The following is a 16,554-nucleotide window of genomic DNA, read 5'->3' as shown; positions in this document are numbered from 1 at the left end:
GAGTGGCAAGGGCGCGAGATGAGAACCTTCGCGATACAACGGGCTGACCGCGTGGAATCCGCTTCCGCGACCTTATTCTTACGCCACTGCTCGCGTCTTAGCCCTCCGCCACTTTTCCCTTTTCTCTTCTCTTCTCTTCTCTTCTCTTCGCTTCTCCTTTTCTTCCTTCCTCCGTGCAAGTGTGCCATCCTAACGGTATCCAATAGCTCATCCCGCGGCAATTATCAGTTTCTACTTGCCGAATCGAAGCAAGAAAACTCTAATTACCGCTAATTCCTTTTCTCATCAGCGAATTCCGGTTGCGAACGGTTAATTAACGCGTTTATGAATCACCGATTCTCTTTCTTGCTATCATTGACCCGATTCCGAGCACCGATTTGTCACTGGTCCGATAACACCTCCGTGAGCTTCCGATATTAGACCAGCTAACGCGTTTATCTACCGTTTTTATTCCGACTCCTACCGCAAAAACCACGCGGTTTTTCCACCGATTCGCGAATCCGCTCGAAACCTCGTCGTTACGTCGGTTTTTCTCTCGTCGCTTTCGAAACGGTTTCGTGGATCGCGCTCGGCTCGTAAACTATTTCGAGATATTCTTTTTCCCTGGTCGACTCGTCGATCGTAGCGGAGTTAATGAAAGGAAGCGGTTACGCGTCCGATGAAGAAGCGAGCGAGGCATTCGCGCCACGTGCGTCCACGTATGCGCGAGCCCGCGCCAACTCGCCGAGCGCATGAATACCAAATCGCGTTCTCACCCAGAGGACAACGGGACTCTTTTTCTTTTTTTTCCCCCCGTTTCCCAGCATTCTCCCGGTCCCCGGAGTACAATGATCCTTACCCCGTACAAGTCGAATCGCTAGCGAATCGCTGGCGAACCCCGTCGATCGACCCGACGATTCTCCCCGCACCGATTCCAGCCTCGTTCCTACCTCGCACCAGATGATAATCTGGACAAACCAGAGGATGTTCCTACACGCGCGTTCGCGTGCGCTTTTTTTTTTTCTCAAGGCATTTTCACCGAGCAACAAGTACGTGGTATCCGTGGGCTCTCAACACGATATGATCGTCAACGTCTGGGACTGGAGGAACAATGTTAAAGTGGCGTCGAACAAAGTCTCGAGCAAAGTGAAGGCCGTCTGCTTCGCGGAAAATGGCAATTACTTCGTTACCGTCGGCAATAGACACGTCAAGTTTTGGTATCTCGAGTATTCGCGCAGTGCCAAGGTGAGTTTTCCGTCTTCTCGGACAATTCTTTCCTCCGCTCTCTTTGCTCGCCTAACCCCACAGAGACGGAAGGATAATTGGAAGGAAAGATCGCGCAGCGAGGGGTTAGCGAGAGGAGAGTAAGAGAGAGAGAGAGAGAGAGAGAGAGAGAGAGAGAGAGAGAGAGAGAGAGAGGATTGGGAATGGGGCGAGTGCGTAACGTAACGGTATCGCGAAGGTGGTGATAGTGGAAACTTTGTTGCGCAGTACAAGGAACCCGTGCCTCTGATGGGTCGGTCCGCCATATTAGGAGAGCAGAGAAACAACGATTTCGTGGACGTAGCCTGCGGCCGAGGGGAAATGGCAGATTCCACGTACGCGATCACCAAAACGGGTCTTCTATGCGAATTTAATAACCGGCGACTGTTGGATAAATGGGTGGAGCTTCGCGTAAGTACCTTTGCCTGTAATGGCTCTGCCGGATGCTGCGTTTAAGGCTATTACGCGACCATGAGCCGCCGCCGCGCGCGTTTCGATATTATCCCCGGGGAATTTATTTTAATGCCATCTGCACGGAAAGCTAACCGCCGGGTTGGCTTATCTCCTCGCGTTTATGCCACGCGTGTCACACGAGTACGCCTCGTCTCTCCTCGTACATCTTTCATCCGTCTTCGAAACGATTTCCCTAGCCTCCTTAGTTCTCCTTAGCAGCTCTCGGTAGCTCTCCGTTTCAAGGAGTGGCCGTTTTCAGACCAGCAGTGCCAATTGCATGGCCGTCGGAGACAAATACATTTTCATCGGTTGCGCCGAGGGAATCGTGAGATGCTTCAGTCCTAGCACGCTTCAATTCATCACCACCTTACCGAGAACGCATTACCTGGGCGTGGACGTGGCTCAGGGATTGTCCATTAGGTACGCAGCAAACCGTTTACGCGTTTCCTCGTCTAAACTTAGCTTCCAGTTGGACGATCGCCCACCTCGAGTTCCTTCGAATTCTTCGAAATCCTTGGAAATCCTTGGAAATTTCCGTTGCAGCCACATGTCCCAGCATCCGACGAACGCGAGGTACCCGGACGCGATCGCGCTGGCGTTCGACGAACGAAACAACAAGCTTACCTGCGTCTACAACGACCACAGCATCTACGTGTGGGACGTGCGGGACATCAGGCGGGTGGGCAAGTCGCATTCGTTCCTCTACCACTCGGCGTGCATCTGGGGCGTGGAGATGTACCCGACCGGGTCGGATTCGTTGTGCGCTATGCCGACCGGTAGCTTCATTACCTGCTCCAGCGACGACACCATCCGCGTGTGGAACCTCGAGAAGGACATTTCCCCGAACGACACGCTCTACAAGCGGAACATCTACAGCAACGAGCTGTTGAAGGTTCTCTACATAGATCCGGAGTTGACTTACCTGAAGGATCTGGATCTGGCCGCTGCCGGATCGACGGAGAAGAGCGACGCTTCGTACGACGGTCGGAACGGCGTGAGATCGATCCGGGTGAGCCCGGATGGCAAACACTTGGCCTCCGGCGACCGGTCCGGGAATATCCGAATCCACGACCTCTCCTCCTTGGAGGAATTGTGCTTGATCGAGGCGCACGACGCGGAAGTGCTGTGCCTGGAGTACTCCAAGTTCTCCCGCTACTCGGCCGAGGCTCCCAGGCTGCTGGCTAGCGCCTCTAGGGACAGGCTGATCCACGTGTTCAGCGTCGATCAAGGCTACAACTTCCTGCAAACGCTCGACGATCACAGCTCTTCCATTACTGCCGTCAGATTTTTCAATCAGACCAATCAGGGTAACCAGATCCAAATGGTCTCCTGCGGTGCCGATAAAAGTATTATTTTTAGACAACTCCAATCGGTGAGTCTCCCGTTCCGACTCTCTCCTCCTTCTCCTCTCCTTCCCCTCTCGCGTTATCGTTCTCTATGGTTCCAGACACCGGGAGGTATGCCGCAATTCGCCAGGGGTCACAACGCTCAAGGAAAGACCACGCTCTACGACATGGAGGTGGATTCTGGCCAGAAACACGTTTTAACCGCCTGTCAAGATAGAAATATAAGGGTATACAACGTGACAACGGGCAAACACAACAAAACGTTCAAGGGATCCGTCGGCGAAGACGGATCGCTCATCAAAGTCGTTCTAGGTAAAACGAATCTTTTTCTCCTTTCCTATCCTCTCGATTGCCCGTGAAATACGCAACTGTACGACCTCTACGTTGCAGACGCATCGGGAATCTACGTAGCTACCTCGTGTACAGATAAGACGCTGTGCGTGTACGATTACTATAGCGGCGAGTGCATGGCCACGATGCTCGGTCATTCGGAATTGGTGACGGGACTGCGTTTCAGTCCCGACTGTCGCAACCTCGTGTCCGCCAGCGGGGACGGTTGTATATTCGTCTGGCGTGTTCCACACGACATGGTCGTCACTATGCAGGCACGTCTCGCTCAGCAAGCGATGCGAGCTGGAAAGTAAGAACCTCTCCGTTTAACCGAATTATCCACTGTCCGTACGAAAGCGCGCTTTCCATTAACCCTTTGCGGACGGGACGGTTCGAAGTCAACCGTACCGTTGCGCCGAGCTCCTGTCGCGATAGTCATTTAAAATTGCCGGCGTATTTTTCAGCTTACACGCGGTTTTCGTTTTCGTTAGCACTCCAAGTCAAATTCTTGATACATTAGATGCGCATGCACAGATTTTCACAGATTTTTTTCTCGGCTCTATCAGTTGTTTTCGCGGAACGCACGTATGAGTTCTTCGGCCAATTTGACGATTTACGCAGAACGCATATACGCGGCGGTAGTCGGCAAAGGGTTATTAACGGCCGATAAACGCCACCGACGATGGTACCAAGTATAAATGATGGTTGAAGGAGGCCACCGCAAGTGAACGGGACCGGGATCGACATCCAGTTGGACAACGAGACGTTCGGATCACCGCCGCCGGAATTCCTGGACCCGAACGCGAACCCGACCTCGCAGAACGTCAGCGTGGACTACAGGTTCAGCGTCGGCCAGCTACCTCTCTGGGCGAAGAAGCAGATAAACACGACGAACACGGAGGAAAGCTCGGTGCTCGGCTCGAACGTGAGACCTCTCGGCGTGGACTTGCCGAAAGGCAGGTGGGCCCAGAGGGTTCAACAAGGGGACGGTATAACGGTCAAGTCCGTTTACGACAGCGACGAGGTTATACCTTTCCCGCCTCCTCGCGGCGCGATCGATTCCGACGGCGGCGGAGGCGGCGGAGGCTCCAAAGACAGCTCCATCGACAGCGGCACCGAGACCAAGTGCAGCAGCGATTATCGCAGGGAAACGATAATCATCAAAAGGGTGAGCTTCTTTTCCGCATTTCCTTCTTTCCTCGTTTCCGCGAGGAACCATCTACTACTAATGCCTCGTCGGTAACGTCGTCACGGATCGCACCGAGTGAACCTGCTAATAAATTAATATATCGATAACTCGTTTATCTTTCTTTTTGTCCTCGAATCGTGCACTCGAATTACTAACAATCGATGACTGATGGGTTCTAGGAAGAGGACGAAACTGTATTTCAACCTTGCCCAGATAGTTACAGAGAATTAGCAGATGACACGAAACAGGTACTAACTGATTCCCAGTAACCAAATAATTATAATAATTCTTGGTAACCAGCGCGCGTTGTTAGCGCGTACCTGCGAACCGCGGACAGGTCGCGAGAGAAACAGGGTCAACCACACTCGTGTTTGTCATTTATTTTCGTTCGGTCAGCTTTTCCATTATTCGATTCTGTTTGTCTGTCCTTTTTTTTCTTTCTTTCTTTCTTTCTTTATTTATTTGCCTTTTCGTCGAATTATCTGTTCGCGATTGTTTTGTGTTCATTCTATTCTGTTTCAACCGATGACGTAGGTGATCGGTGGTAACGTGACTGTAACTAGAGGTAGCAATATCACGGAATTGACACGACAGTCAAGGAGTCGTCATCATACCGACGATAGCAGTCTTGGCAGCTTTAAATTTGAGGTACATCTCATTAACGCCTCAGCCATCTGCAACAAAGCATCGCCGAAACAGTAACGCATTCAAACAAAAGCATACAAAATACGTCGAGTCTTGAAACAAACGTTTACACATGTCATTCTGTTCTTGTGGCTTTTCAGTTATTTTTATGTTCGCTGCTTCGGTTTACCGTAACAATCGCACATGTCTAACATTAAAGCCTCGAACACACTTGAGAGACTCATGCTTCATTCGAGTAACCATAATCCGTAGGCTATGCAAAGTCGGGGAAACGAGATGTCGGGTTTTAAAACGTTTGCGCGTATCGTATAGGATCACGAGAGTACCGAGCACGACGGAGACGTGGAGGATTATTCCGAAGGGGAGAATGGAACAACCGGCTCGGAAAAGTCCCATCACAGGTTGATGTATTATCCCGCGCCGGAAGACACGATATCCAATCAATTCACCGTAAACGCGATGGACGTCGAAGAGCTCCGAAGGTCAGACGTTCGATCTACGTTTAAGAAATTTTCCGTAGATCGCGCAAAGTAGTCTGTGACTAAATTGTCGCGTTACCGCAGATCGCAGAGGAGACAGAAGAAACCCAGGAACGGAGAGAGCGGTCGGACGAGCGAATTAACCGCTTCTGGCAGCCAGGACGACTCGGATTCGGAGGGTGGCGCGTCTACGCCGAGTGCCGAGCGAAATCCTCTGTCGATGCTGTCGGAAGCCAGTTCGGAGGGATTCGATCAGCTGGCCAAACAGAGTCACCGCGAAAAGTACCTTAAAAACGCTTTCGAATCTCTCAGCGGTGCCGAGGAACCCACGAACAGAAACGTAAAAACGACCAGTATCAGTTCGCAGTTTCACGGAAGGTAACTGTCGTCGCTCGTCCAAATAGATCCAGACTACTTTTCCTTTCCTTCTAACGAAATCGACGCGTGTTTGCTTATTATTACAGGCTTAGCGGGGGTGGCGATAATGGAAGCAGCACCAAGATTCGCAACGCCGCGGTAGTGAACGCAACGAAGCAAACGAGGGGCGATGCAGATACTATAAAGAAACGCGAGGAATTGCAGAGGAGAATAGAGGAAACTAGAAGAAAATTGCAAAGCGTAAGTGATATTACTTTCCTCGTGAAATGTTACGGGTTACCCTTTAATTCACGGAGGATGGTGCGATTGCTATTATCGATTACAGGTTGGCTACAAGTCGTCGTTGAAAACCAGCCAAAGCATATCCGACTTGAGCAGCCATATACCGGAGAAACATCACCGTTCGAATAGATTGAGCACAGGTAACAAATCTGGTCTGCAAACTCAGTACTCGAAACCGATTAATCCCTGTAAACCTATACCGAATCCAAAGCCTCCATTAAAACCTCAACAACTCGTTAACAAATTATCGGGTGTGGGTAATGCGCTACCTAAGCTAGATATTCCATCTGAGAACTGCTTATCCAAAAGTCCGACTACGTCGTGCATAAGTGACAAGACAAAACCATCTCTTAGTCGACCGTTAACGTTAACCTTAAAGAAAACTGAAAAGTATAAGCTATCGCTGAATAAACCGAATCAATCTTTGCCCGAGTCGCCCGTCTGCGAGGAGTTAAAGCTCTTGAAGGAACAGTGTAAAAAGAACGTTAGTCGATTCGCGAGGTTCGCGCAGAAGAGGAGATCGTGCAGCTACTTTATCGGACTGGACGACAACGAGGAGGATATGGAGAACATAGCCAAGTCTTTCGAAAGTTTACCCGCGATGAACGAGCTGAATATCGAGAACTTGAACGACGCCCTGGACGACGGGGACGAAGGGAACGGGAACTTTAGCGACGACTCTCTGGAAGGTGACTTTAAGAATCCGCCTCGACGATGCGTCAGCGACTATCAAATAAACATGCACATAGACCATCAGCAAGGTTCCCAGAGAAATTATTCCACGTATCAGAATTTCCCGAAACGTATACTAACCGGATCCCAAGAGAGCATTCTATCGGACGCCTCTATCGAGTCTTTCTCGAAAGGAAGCGCCGAGATTTTAGACTACAGCCACTACGACAACGATAGGCATTCCAGCGCGAGCTTCTTTCTGTCCCGACGAAAGATACAAGCCGGCCGAAGCCACGAGAGTATTCTGACCGACGAGTCCGATTATCAAATGTTTCCGCTGCACGAAAACATCGATCACCGGAGCACGGAAAGCGTGTTGACCGACGACTCGGATTCCTTGGTGAAGTCCGCCCCGCTGGAGATGCTGTTCGATTCCCATTACAAACGAAAGAGACAAAACTCGGAAACGTACAGCGGTAATCCGAACAACGCGATAGAGCAATCGAACAACGCCGAAAATAGCGCCAACGACCTGACGTCCTGTCGAGCCGTGTTTAGATCGAAATCCCTTCAAGACACCCGAATAAGCAAAGTGAGAAACGAGAGCAACTACTCGGAAGAAAACGCTCAACCGTCGACCTGTATCTATTACGAGTTCAACTTCAACGATCAAAATGACACGAACGTCGAGATGAGAATCGGAACCAAATCGGACACGATTTCGCGAAGCAACAGCTTGAAGGTCCCGAAGGAACCTCAGTCGATGCTGATTCTCAACGACTTCGTGGCGCACAAACCGCCAAAGCCTAAACGAAATTCCGCGCGGACGCAGAGTATGCGGAACAGGGCACGTCCTGCGTGGAACAAGTACGTAGACTCGGCCCCTCAGTCTTCCCGCGTTATATCCGCGGATTCCGACGAGTACGCGAACAAATGTCACGCGGAAGATCGATCTGCGAGGAGCGACACCGAGTCGAAACCCGATGGAAACGAAACTTTGCACGCTTCCAAGCGAATCGAGCAGTTGCTGCAATCTCCAAACTATTCTCTGCAATCGAACGAGGATAAGGACTCGAAGACCAAGTTTTACAGCCTGCAGACTCGTCGACCCGACAAAGCTGCCATGTACGATGCCTTCGAGCCGAGCGATTCGTCGCGCCAGACGAAGAGCTATCAAACGCACAACATAGAAGGGGATCAAATAGACTCTTCTCGCGCGGAGAGAGATCGGCACTGTTGCTTCGAGAATCAAATACCAACGAAAGACACGCAGGAAACGTACGACTCTCTGGAACCCGGCGGTGGTACCTCTTGCGACTTGCAAACCACGGGGATGCAAAATGTCTCGAACTTGCTGATGACGAACGAACGGATCGACAATTTGGACGCGAGCGTCGATCTGAGGATCACTCGAGCCATCGAGGGAACGGTGAAGTTGCTTTCCAAGGAATTCGAGAACCTGGTCAGGAGGGAACAGTACTTCATGAAGGAGAAGTGTTTGCGAATGTCGCATTGTCAAGAAACGAACGAGAACTTTGCTAAACTGGAGGCGGAGAGAGACGGTAGATTCTGTCCGCTGAGGCGCGACATAAGATTCAATTCCGGGGGCGAAGATAGCGATTGCGCGGACACGTCCGCGATGGATAAATCGGTGATGGAGAGCGGCTCCTCTACTTCCGCCTCGAGCTGCACCAACTCGCCAAAGAGAATGTGGCCGCCTGCCTCGCGATGCCAGAGTCACATGAAATGGACTAAAACATTGCCCACCATTAATCAAGCTATATTACCAACCAAGCATCTTTACACAGGTACTTAAACGACCCATGGGGAAGAAAATTGTTCTCTCGTTCTGTTCGTTTCGTTCGTTACGTAGTACAGTATTTCCTATCTCCGGATAGCGAGAGGCAAACTCTCGCCGCGACGTTTTCGCTGCTCGATTATCGATCTCAATGCCCGGAGGGAGTATAACGGCAACGCGAGAACAACAAGGGTCATTGTAGCGAAAGGCATGACAACTCGTGGAAAAAAAAAAAAGAAAAAAAGAGAACTCGTAAGAAAGCTATTCTCGGGTAATCGAGAACGCGTATCGAGCAAGAAAATCGAGGAACGAGTCATTAAATGTCTGCCTGAGTTTTGTAATGACAACTCGGTAAATCGTGTAAATACCGTTGTGTTACGACGCTTAGCAGCACGATCGTAAAAATTATTCATTCGTGTTTCTTTTACTCTTGTATTATCAATGTGAATGTTACCTTATTATAGTTTAGTTACATCGTCGGTAAGGAATTATTCTACATTTATCATTATTCGTTTAAAATACTTTATGATTTCGTCATTTTATTTCAAGACGCGACAGCGATCATGTACTTTTCAGTTTGAACGCTTTACGATATATTTTCTTATTTTTCCTCTCGCATGATATACGTGATCGACGCATGTTTTGTCCTTACGATGTAGTTTTATCCCGCTTCCTTACCCCACTGTCGAAACTTTTATGCCTTACTTTATTAATGAAATTTTCTGCCAAATTCAATCACGGTATAAAATTACATGATTGGCTTTGAACTGAATTTTATACTTGTTTCGCATATTCGACATATGTATGTATATACATATCTTTTGTTTTTTTTTTTTTTCTTTGTGTCTTTAGTTTTTCATCAAAACGCAACAGCTACTTTTAAAATTCTTATATTTATTGTATATATTAACCAAAAAATAAATTACGCGTTGGTTATTGTTTCACAATTAATTCGTTGCTTTCGCAATATGCATGAAAGGCAAAGAAAACAGCTTTTCTCGTTTCGACATAGTGCTCACGGTATTCAATTCAGTTAATCGCATTACTTTAACATTAAAAGATAAATCTATCCAAGATAACTTTGGAAATTGTCGAAGGTAAGTATAGTCGATAGAAAAAAGGCAATCATGAGAAATAGACGATTAAAAATTTTGAGCTAAGGGAAAAAGAACCGTAGCTTAGTGCATGTGTGTGCGTGTTGTTGTCGACAGTTGGCAGTAGTGGGGGGCGAATCACGTCAAAAGTTTTTGACAGCGAAGAAGAGGGGGGTGGCATGCGACGTGCCTGCTCGCTGAGTGATCTTTCCGTCAGCCCGCCAAATAGGTTACTGCATGGCCCGATACAAGGTACCCTTTCATTGTGTGCCACATTTCGAGGGTCTTTCCAACCACTGTTATCTAGATGTACTTGGAGATTCCCGAGAAACAACCGTGTTCTGTCAAATTTTTATTTTCACGTTCTTTTTCATTGCTGCCATTCTCTTTGCGCCACTATTAATTGTCAAAGTTACGGCACGAATCTGTATGACTTCTAGAATTTGCATTGGAACGACCCCCTTATAATGTAGAATCTTTAATCGATATTTCGATATTTTGATCATGCTTTCGATCGCGTCTTCGATGTTTTCGATATCGACTTGAAGTTGGCTGCGTTAAAGGTCTCCATCGATATTGCTATCTTATTCAAAATATCGAAAATCTTTATTGTCATTTCTTCCTATATTTTATTAGGAAATTTTTATTCGTACGTATTAAATATACGGAATGAAATTCTTTTCTTTCCTATTTTTTTTTCTTTTTTTTTTTTCTCTCTCTCTCTTTCACGTAGAATGTATCGATAAACGTAGATGAAGATTTTACGTAAACCGAATTTTTGTTAACGACTACTTATAGTTTCAGGAAAAGTAGGTAATAAGAACGTGAACGCTTCAGCGAGAAGTGGACTAGGAAGTGCAAATAGCGGGAATCAGTCGCGGCACGCTTCGACGAAGAATCATTCTTCTCACATGACAAGAAGCAGCAGCGTTGGCGTTTTAAATCAGGTACATTTTTTCTAAATTATTTCGCGGTAATAAAACTCGTAAAACATGTCCTATGTCTTAACGGTAATATTTGCAGAGCGATTCCGAATCGGACGTTGGGGCAGGGAACAACAGAGGATGGAACAACCAAGCAGGAAATAACAGAATTAGTGGATTAATGAGACCAACGATCAGTTCGCAAAATAAAATTAATCACCAAATAAAGACAACCTCCTCTTCCAATAGCAATTTGCATTCGGTCCTTAGAAGGAGAGGCATGCAGGGAGCATATTCAAGTGGTAATTATCTATAAACCTAACAAACACTGTAACAACTAAAGTACGTTTTCAAGAAAATTCCATCTTTATTTTTTTATAGTAAATCTAAGTCAAGTGGGAAATCAAGAAGATTCAAGCTCGGAAGATACCTCTTCTAACGGAAACGGTGGAAAACCAGCGCTTCCTCCAAGGCCTCGAAGTATCAGTATTGACCATTCTGCTGCAAAGTACGTGAAATTAAACGCAATCTAACCGCAATCTTTGATAGAGTATTTCGAACAATTTCTATTTCCTGTCTTTCGCAGTTTAAGTTTACCCGGTACGACAGTGAGAAGATCGGGATCAACGACAATTATAACTAATGGTCGCAACAGCAATAGCACGATAGGACAGAATGCAAGCAGAATGTCAACAGCCAATCGTAATCAGTTGGATCCAAGCCCTCAGGAACTTCCAGTTAAAGATACCGATCGTGCCATCGATGTAGCCAGTGCTGAATGTAAGTAACGAAATTTCTTTTCCTTCTCTTTCTTTTCCTTTACGCGTGTGCGTGCGTGTACGCGCGTATACTTTTCACGATTCATAATCATCTTGTCGCTCTTCAAAGTGTAAGCATGCAAGATTGCAAGAAATATTGTAACTTATTATAACGATACTCGATATAACAAAATTTGGAAACGTATCAAAACGTTTCCTGAATTGGTATTAAGTTCTTTTTATTATTTCATTTTTGTCTAAAGTATTATAACCTAATAAAAATTTTACTCTTGCAGTAGGCACGGATAAAACATTAGGTAAACTAAAGACACCTATTGAGAATGCTGTCCTGTGAAAATAATAAATCTTTCAGTGTATTAAAAATTTGTAAGTGATCATGCTATGACAAAGCGAAAAACCATTCAGACAAAATCGTTGTGAACTTTAGTACAGACTAGAATATATAGTCTGTAGGTCGCTGTACATAATGTTTGCTACATGTTACATTCAGAATTTTAAAAAAAAACGTAGTAGCGTCGTTGACAACTAACGAAAATAATGCAGCTTTTAACGAGGACAATCGGAAACGCGTGTTAGAGATCGTTATTGCGCCTTCAAATCCGACATACCGCATTATTTTCGACCCTTCTTTTGCTTTATATGTTTAATTAATTTTTAAAGATAATTCTTCACCTTCGGATACTGTTGATCGCTTTTCAAGTTTAATTCATTTACAAGTTTTATAAATATGTAAATATTGTATATAAATAATCGCAAAAATTTGAAATTTTTCGTGTCATGTCCGCCATGAAGATATCATTCGAGAATCAATCATGAAACTATTCTTATTTAGCTCATTGCATAAACCAGAAAAAAACTAGCCCTCATCGTTAGAATATTACCCAAGTCTCTAGGTCTCGATCACAATAGCATGGTCTCATTACGGATTTTAGAACTGATGTAACCTGCACGCTGCACGATATCATTCATCCTTTTTACATGTTGTGAAGCGGGTACTACATGCTTTATGTGCAAAGAAAAAAAAAAAAAAAAAGAAAAAAAACAAAGAAAAAGAAAGAAAAGAGATGGAGGAGAAAATCATGTAACATCCGCTTGTACCCAAAAAGCGTCGTTAAAAATGTAAACCAATTAAATAAATCAATTATTTACTACAGCATATACAGGACGTTTGCATTTTTAATTATGTATCTCTAACGGTATATAGCTTTGTGACTGGGATACTAACAAATATTCGCTCTTTGCAGTGTCAACGCAACTGTGCAATACGATCGCAGACGAATTAACACGAACAGCAGACAATGTCGTGCAACTGTACAAACGTTTAACGATAGATAACGAAGATGATCCGTCTCGAGTGAGCATTGATAGGGACACGATGCTGCGTGGCCTTGAATCATCCGTAAACGAAACGATGCGCACGTTGCGATTAGTCGTTTCAGGTGGCGATGGCCACGACGGCTCGGCAAACACCGAAAACGTAACAATAAACGAGACGATCGCGAAATTCCAAGAACTGCTTGCCGGGCAAGACCAAGGAAAGATCGTCAACGTGATGCAACAATACTCCGAGTTGCTGCTGAACATGATGCAACAGAGAATGGGAGGAACACAATCGAGCCATACGTAAAATCCGTCCATTCGCTAGTTCTCCGTGGAGAAAACGAACGATCAGGACACCTAGCTACGCACGGTGCCCAGGTACCGTACGCACCAATATAAAGTTGCACCTCTCAATCTCTGTAACACCCTTTCCTACAAGTGTACCGAAACATGTAGTTATTCGAGGATCCTGATTCTTAATTCAATCTCACACCTCGTCGGTGTTTCGGAAAATAGAAGCAATTTTACGAATGCGCAGGATCAAAATGTATGAATCGTATTTTAATAACGCGAAACGATTATTTTGTTGTAAACGTTGCCGTTTAAAAAAAAAAAAAGAAAAAAAGGAAAAAAAGTTGGCGATTCGACGGGAAAGATTGGTCGTTTAAAAGTCAATATTGAAACTTCTTTTTCTCGGAAGCAACGGAATTTTCAATCGAATCAATCGAATGAGTTTGAATGGATCTTGTCTTTGAACGATAGTCGTCTATCGTTCTATCGTATACTGGATGGTGTTTGTAGCCAAAGTTAGTAAAATATTTATCAGCAATTTCGTACGACCAAATATACAAGATTCGCGGAAGTTTAAACGGGCTAATTTAGAGACACGCGCGACAGCAAAAATGTTGCATTTCAAAACTTTTCTGTCCGAACCTGGAAGGAAAAGTGAAAGAAGAAAAATATCGACTGCGTGAAACTCACTCGTATCTTGAGGCCATACGCCGTTAAATGCCAATTAACTAAAGACTCTTAGATTAGTTTTCAAACAAATATATATATATTTGTTTGAAATAAATATATATATATTTATCGACTACTGCGCGATATATCATAATATTAGTCCTCTTGTTATGTAACCAAAGGTTGTTTGTACCTATGGTCTAAAAAGCAACCTCCCTTCCTTCCCTGACATATAAAAGGCTTCGACGAAAATATAATAAAAGTATGCAGTAAGCGATGTAAACTTGCCAGTTCGAGAAAAATCTAATTATTAATTAACGCATTTAGATGAATGAAAAACATAATACCGGCTTTGTAGACCTATCCCGTGTGTCTGTCAAAGATAGGATATGAACGTACAGTTTTATATCTTCGGATAGAATATAATCGCCGAATACAACACGAGAGTGTCTCCTATTAATTCTATTTCTAATATAATTCTTCAACGAGATAAACCGCGAGTTGTAAAAAGAAATGAGAACAACAGACGCGGGGAAATTCACTTTTTGCCGATGAATTGATTTTGAACTGAACCTACGATGGATACACGGAAACTGAGCTACGTTAGCAACTGCATATTTTGTCATAGAAATTACAAATATTTTTACACGCGAATAATGTCGAAAGACAAGCAAGGCAAAAGTTCCACAAAGTACCGTAAACTTTCGTTGAGAGGTTGTACCGAATTTCGAAGGCAGAAAACGGGCTTCACAAGTTTCAAAGGAAGGAATTGCATTGAGGAATCAAAGTATTACGAACACGTATTATTAACAATTTTAACGTTTATTACAATACGCGCGATTCATTTTTCCGTTTAATAAATTGTAGTTACTTTCTTCCTCTGTGTAAAGTTTTCATATTGTATGTAATGTATAAAACGTGCCATTTAGGTTTAACCAGCATCGCTCGCGTGTACTCTCTACGAGAACGTTTTATTGCTTCTTTAGGCGTGTATCATTAATCTCTTTGTTGATAAACGTGTAACATATCCTTAGTATCATTCGATCGGACATAGGCCTAAAGTTGTTTCGATTCGGTTATATAATTTATTAAGTATTGAATAAAAAAAAAACGAAAAAAAAATTCATAACTAACTGCAATTCAGTATTGCTTTACGGGAATCGCTTCTTCTATTTTTATTAATGATTCGATCGGAAAAATATGTTCCATTGTGTTTTCTCTGATCATGTAATTTTTTCTAGTATGACGAACAACTTTTTACAGAGGTGACTTTATTATCCTTAAATGACACGGATCATCACTTTCACCGCTCGTTATATCCGTATTTCTTGGCAATTTTCATCAGCGAGAAATAAGATGATAACGATCGTTACCACGACTCTATTAGCGAACAAAAATTGATTTATTGAAAATCAAACAGTATCGTCCAGTGCTTGTTGTTCAGTTTATAAACTCGTAGCTACTATGATGCATCACTACTGCCTACCGTGCTAATCTTATATCGTTTTAGAAAATCATGGCCGATATTTGGCTTTCACGGTGAAGGTGTTGATCACGTTTAGTATATCGTTATGTATTCTAGGAACTAGAATGTTTTGTATTCGATGTCAGCATTTTTTGTAATACATGAACGTTAGCGTATAAATCATGGAAGCGGACATGAAAGGTGGAAAATGTGTCGAATCTCGTCTCATACATCTCCTCGTATATTTACCCAGCTTTACGTGGTAATGAACCATTCCAAAATTTCACTCTCTCAGTGTAATAATCATCAAAGACATTTAAATACTTTTTAACTGATTGCAAAGATGATTAACGGCTTTGTATATTGTTGTACTTGTTATATTAAGAGGTATTGTTATGTAATATGTTACTCGTTTCTTAATGTGTATATATTTATTTTAAAGTTTTTGCAGGAAACAAGACAATTTGGTAATTGTGAATGCCAAATGTAATAATTTCGCCGTAAAGAGAATGTAACTTTTTAGCACTTTGTTTTGTATATTATGTTGATGATTAATAATATAATAATTCTTACAAACTGAAAAATCTTTAGCGTTCTTGTAAAAAAAAGAAAAAAAAAAACACAAGATATAAAACCAATTAAAACATACATTTAAAGATTTTATTTTCAGAAAACATCACATAAACAAGAACGAACATACAGAATCACTAAGGAAAACATTGATCGTCCCGACAATTCAATAACTAAAAATGTTAAAAAACTTTTATTTCTGTACTAATTCTCATAAAAATATATAACCGTCTCTATACAATAGGAACACTCGCTAAATATACGCGTATGTATAATATCAAATATAATTTTTAAAAGATAACAATCTCATCGTAGGTCAGTGGAACATTACGTGCGAATATAATTCGTGGAAGACTTGTTCGTAACGATTTTGCATGTCATGTAATGTAAATACTGTTGTATATACTGTTATGTTGTCATGAGCATTTCTCGTATGGTGTATAAGCAACAAGAGCATATGACGAATAACTGTAAAAGTGAAAGGTGTGACGAACGAATGACTTATTTAGTTAAATCTCTTCATGGAAGACCATATTAAACAAATTATTGGCTCTACTATCGCGAAGTCTCCACGTATTCATCTAATATACATAATTGTTCGCCACTAGTTTCTCGATATTTTTTAGCAT

The 16,554-nt window shown here is 43.7% G+C and overlaps 1 protein-coding gene across 1 annotated transcript; it reads left to right on the top strand.

The window, feature by feature from the left end:
• The first annotated feature begins 324 nt into the window (after window positions 1-324).
• Window positions 325-13,237, top strand: LOC143220986 (uncharacterized). Its single transcript, XM_076446532.1, has 21 exons — window positions 325-402; window positions 1,009-1,224; window positions 1,471-1,653; window positions 1,955-2,115; window positions 2,239-3,067; window positions 3,143-3,353; window positions 3,432-3,681; window positions 4,083-4,539; window positions 4,740-4,808; window positions 5,095-5,208; window positions 5,518-5,687; window positions 5,769-6,062; window positions 6,149-6,302; window positions 6,388-8,824; window positions 10,026-10,160; window positions 10,707-10,855; window positions 10,932-11,133; window positions 11,213-11,339; window positions 11,418-11,611; window positions 11,886-11,906; window positions 12,855-13,237. Exons 1-21 carry the CDS (start codon window positions 325-327, stop codon window positions 13,235-13,237), a joined length of 6,834 nt encoding a protein of 2,277 aa, XP_076302647.1.
• The last annotated feature ends 3,317 nt before the right edge of the window (window positions 13,238-16,554 follow it).

This window comes from Lasioglossum baleicum, unplaced genomic scaffold (assembly GCF_051020765.1).
Source record: "Lasioglossum baleicum unplaced genomic scaffold, iyLasBale1 scaffold1792, whole genome shotgun sequence".
NCBI lineage: Eukaryota > Metazoa > Arthropoda > Insecta > Hymenoptera > Halictidae > Lasioglossum > Lasioglossum baleicum.
This window is presented reverse-complemented; position numbering and strand designations above follow the sequence as displayed.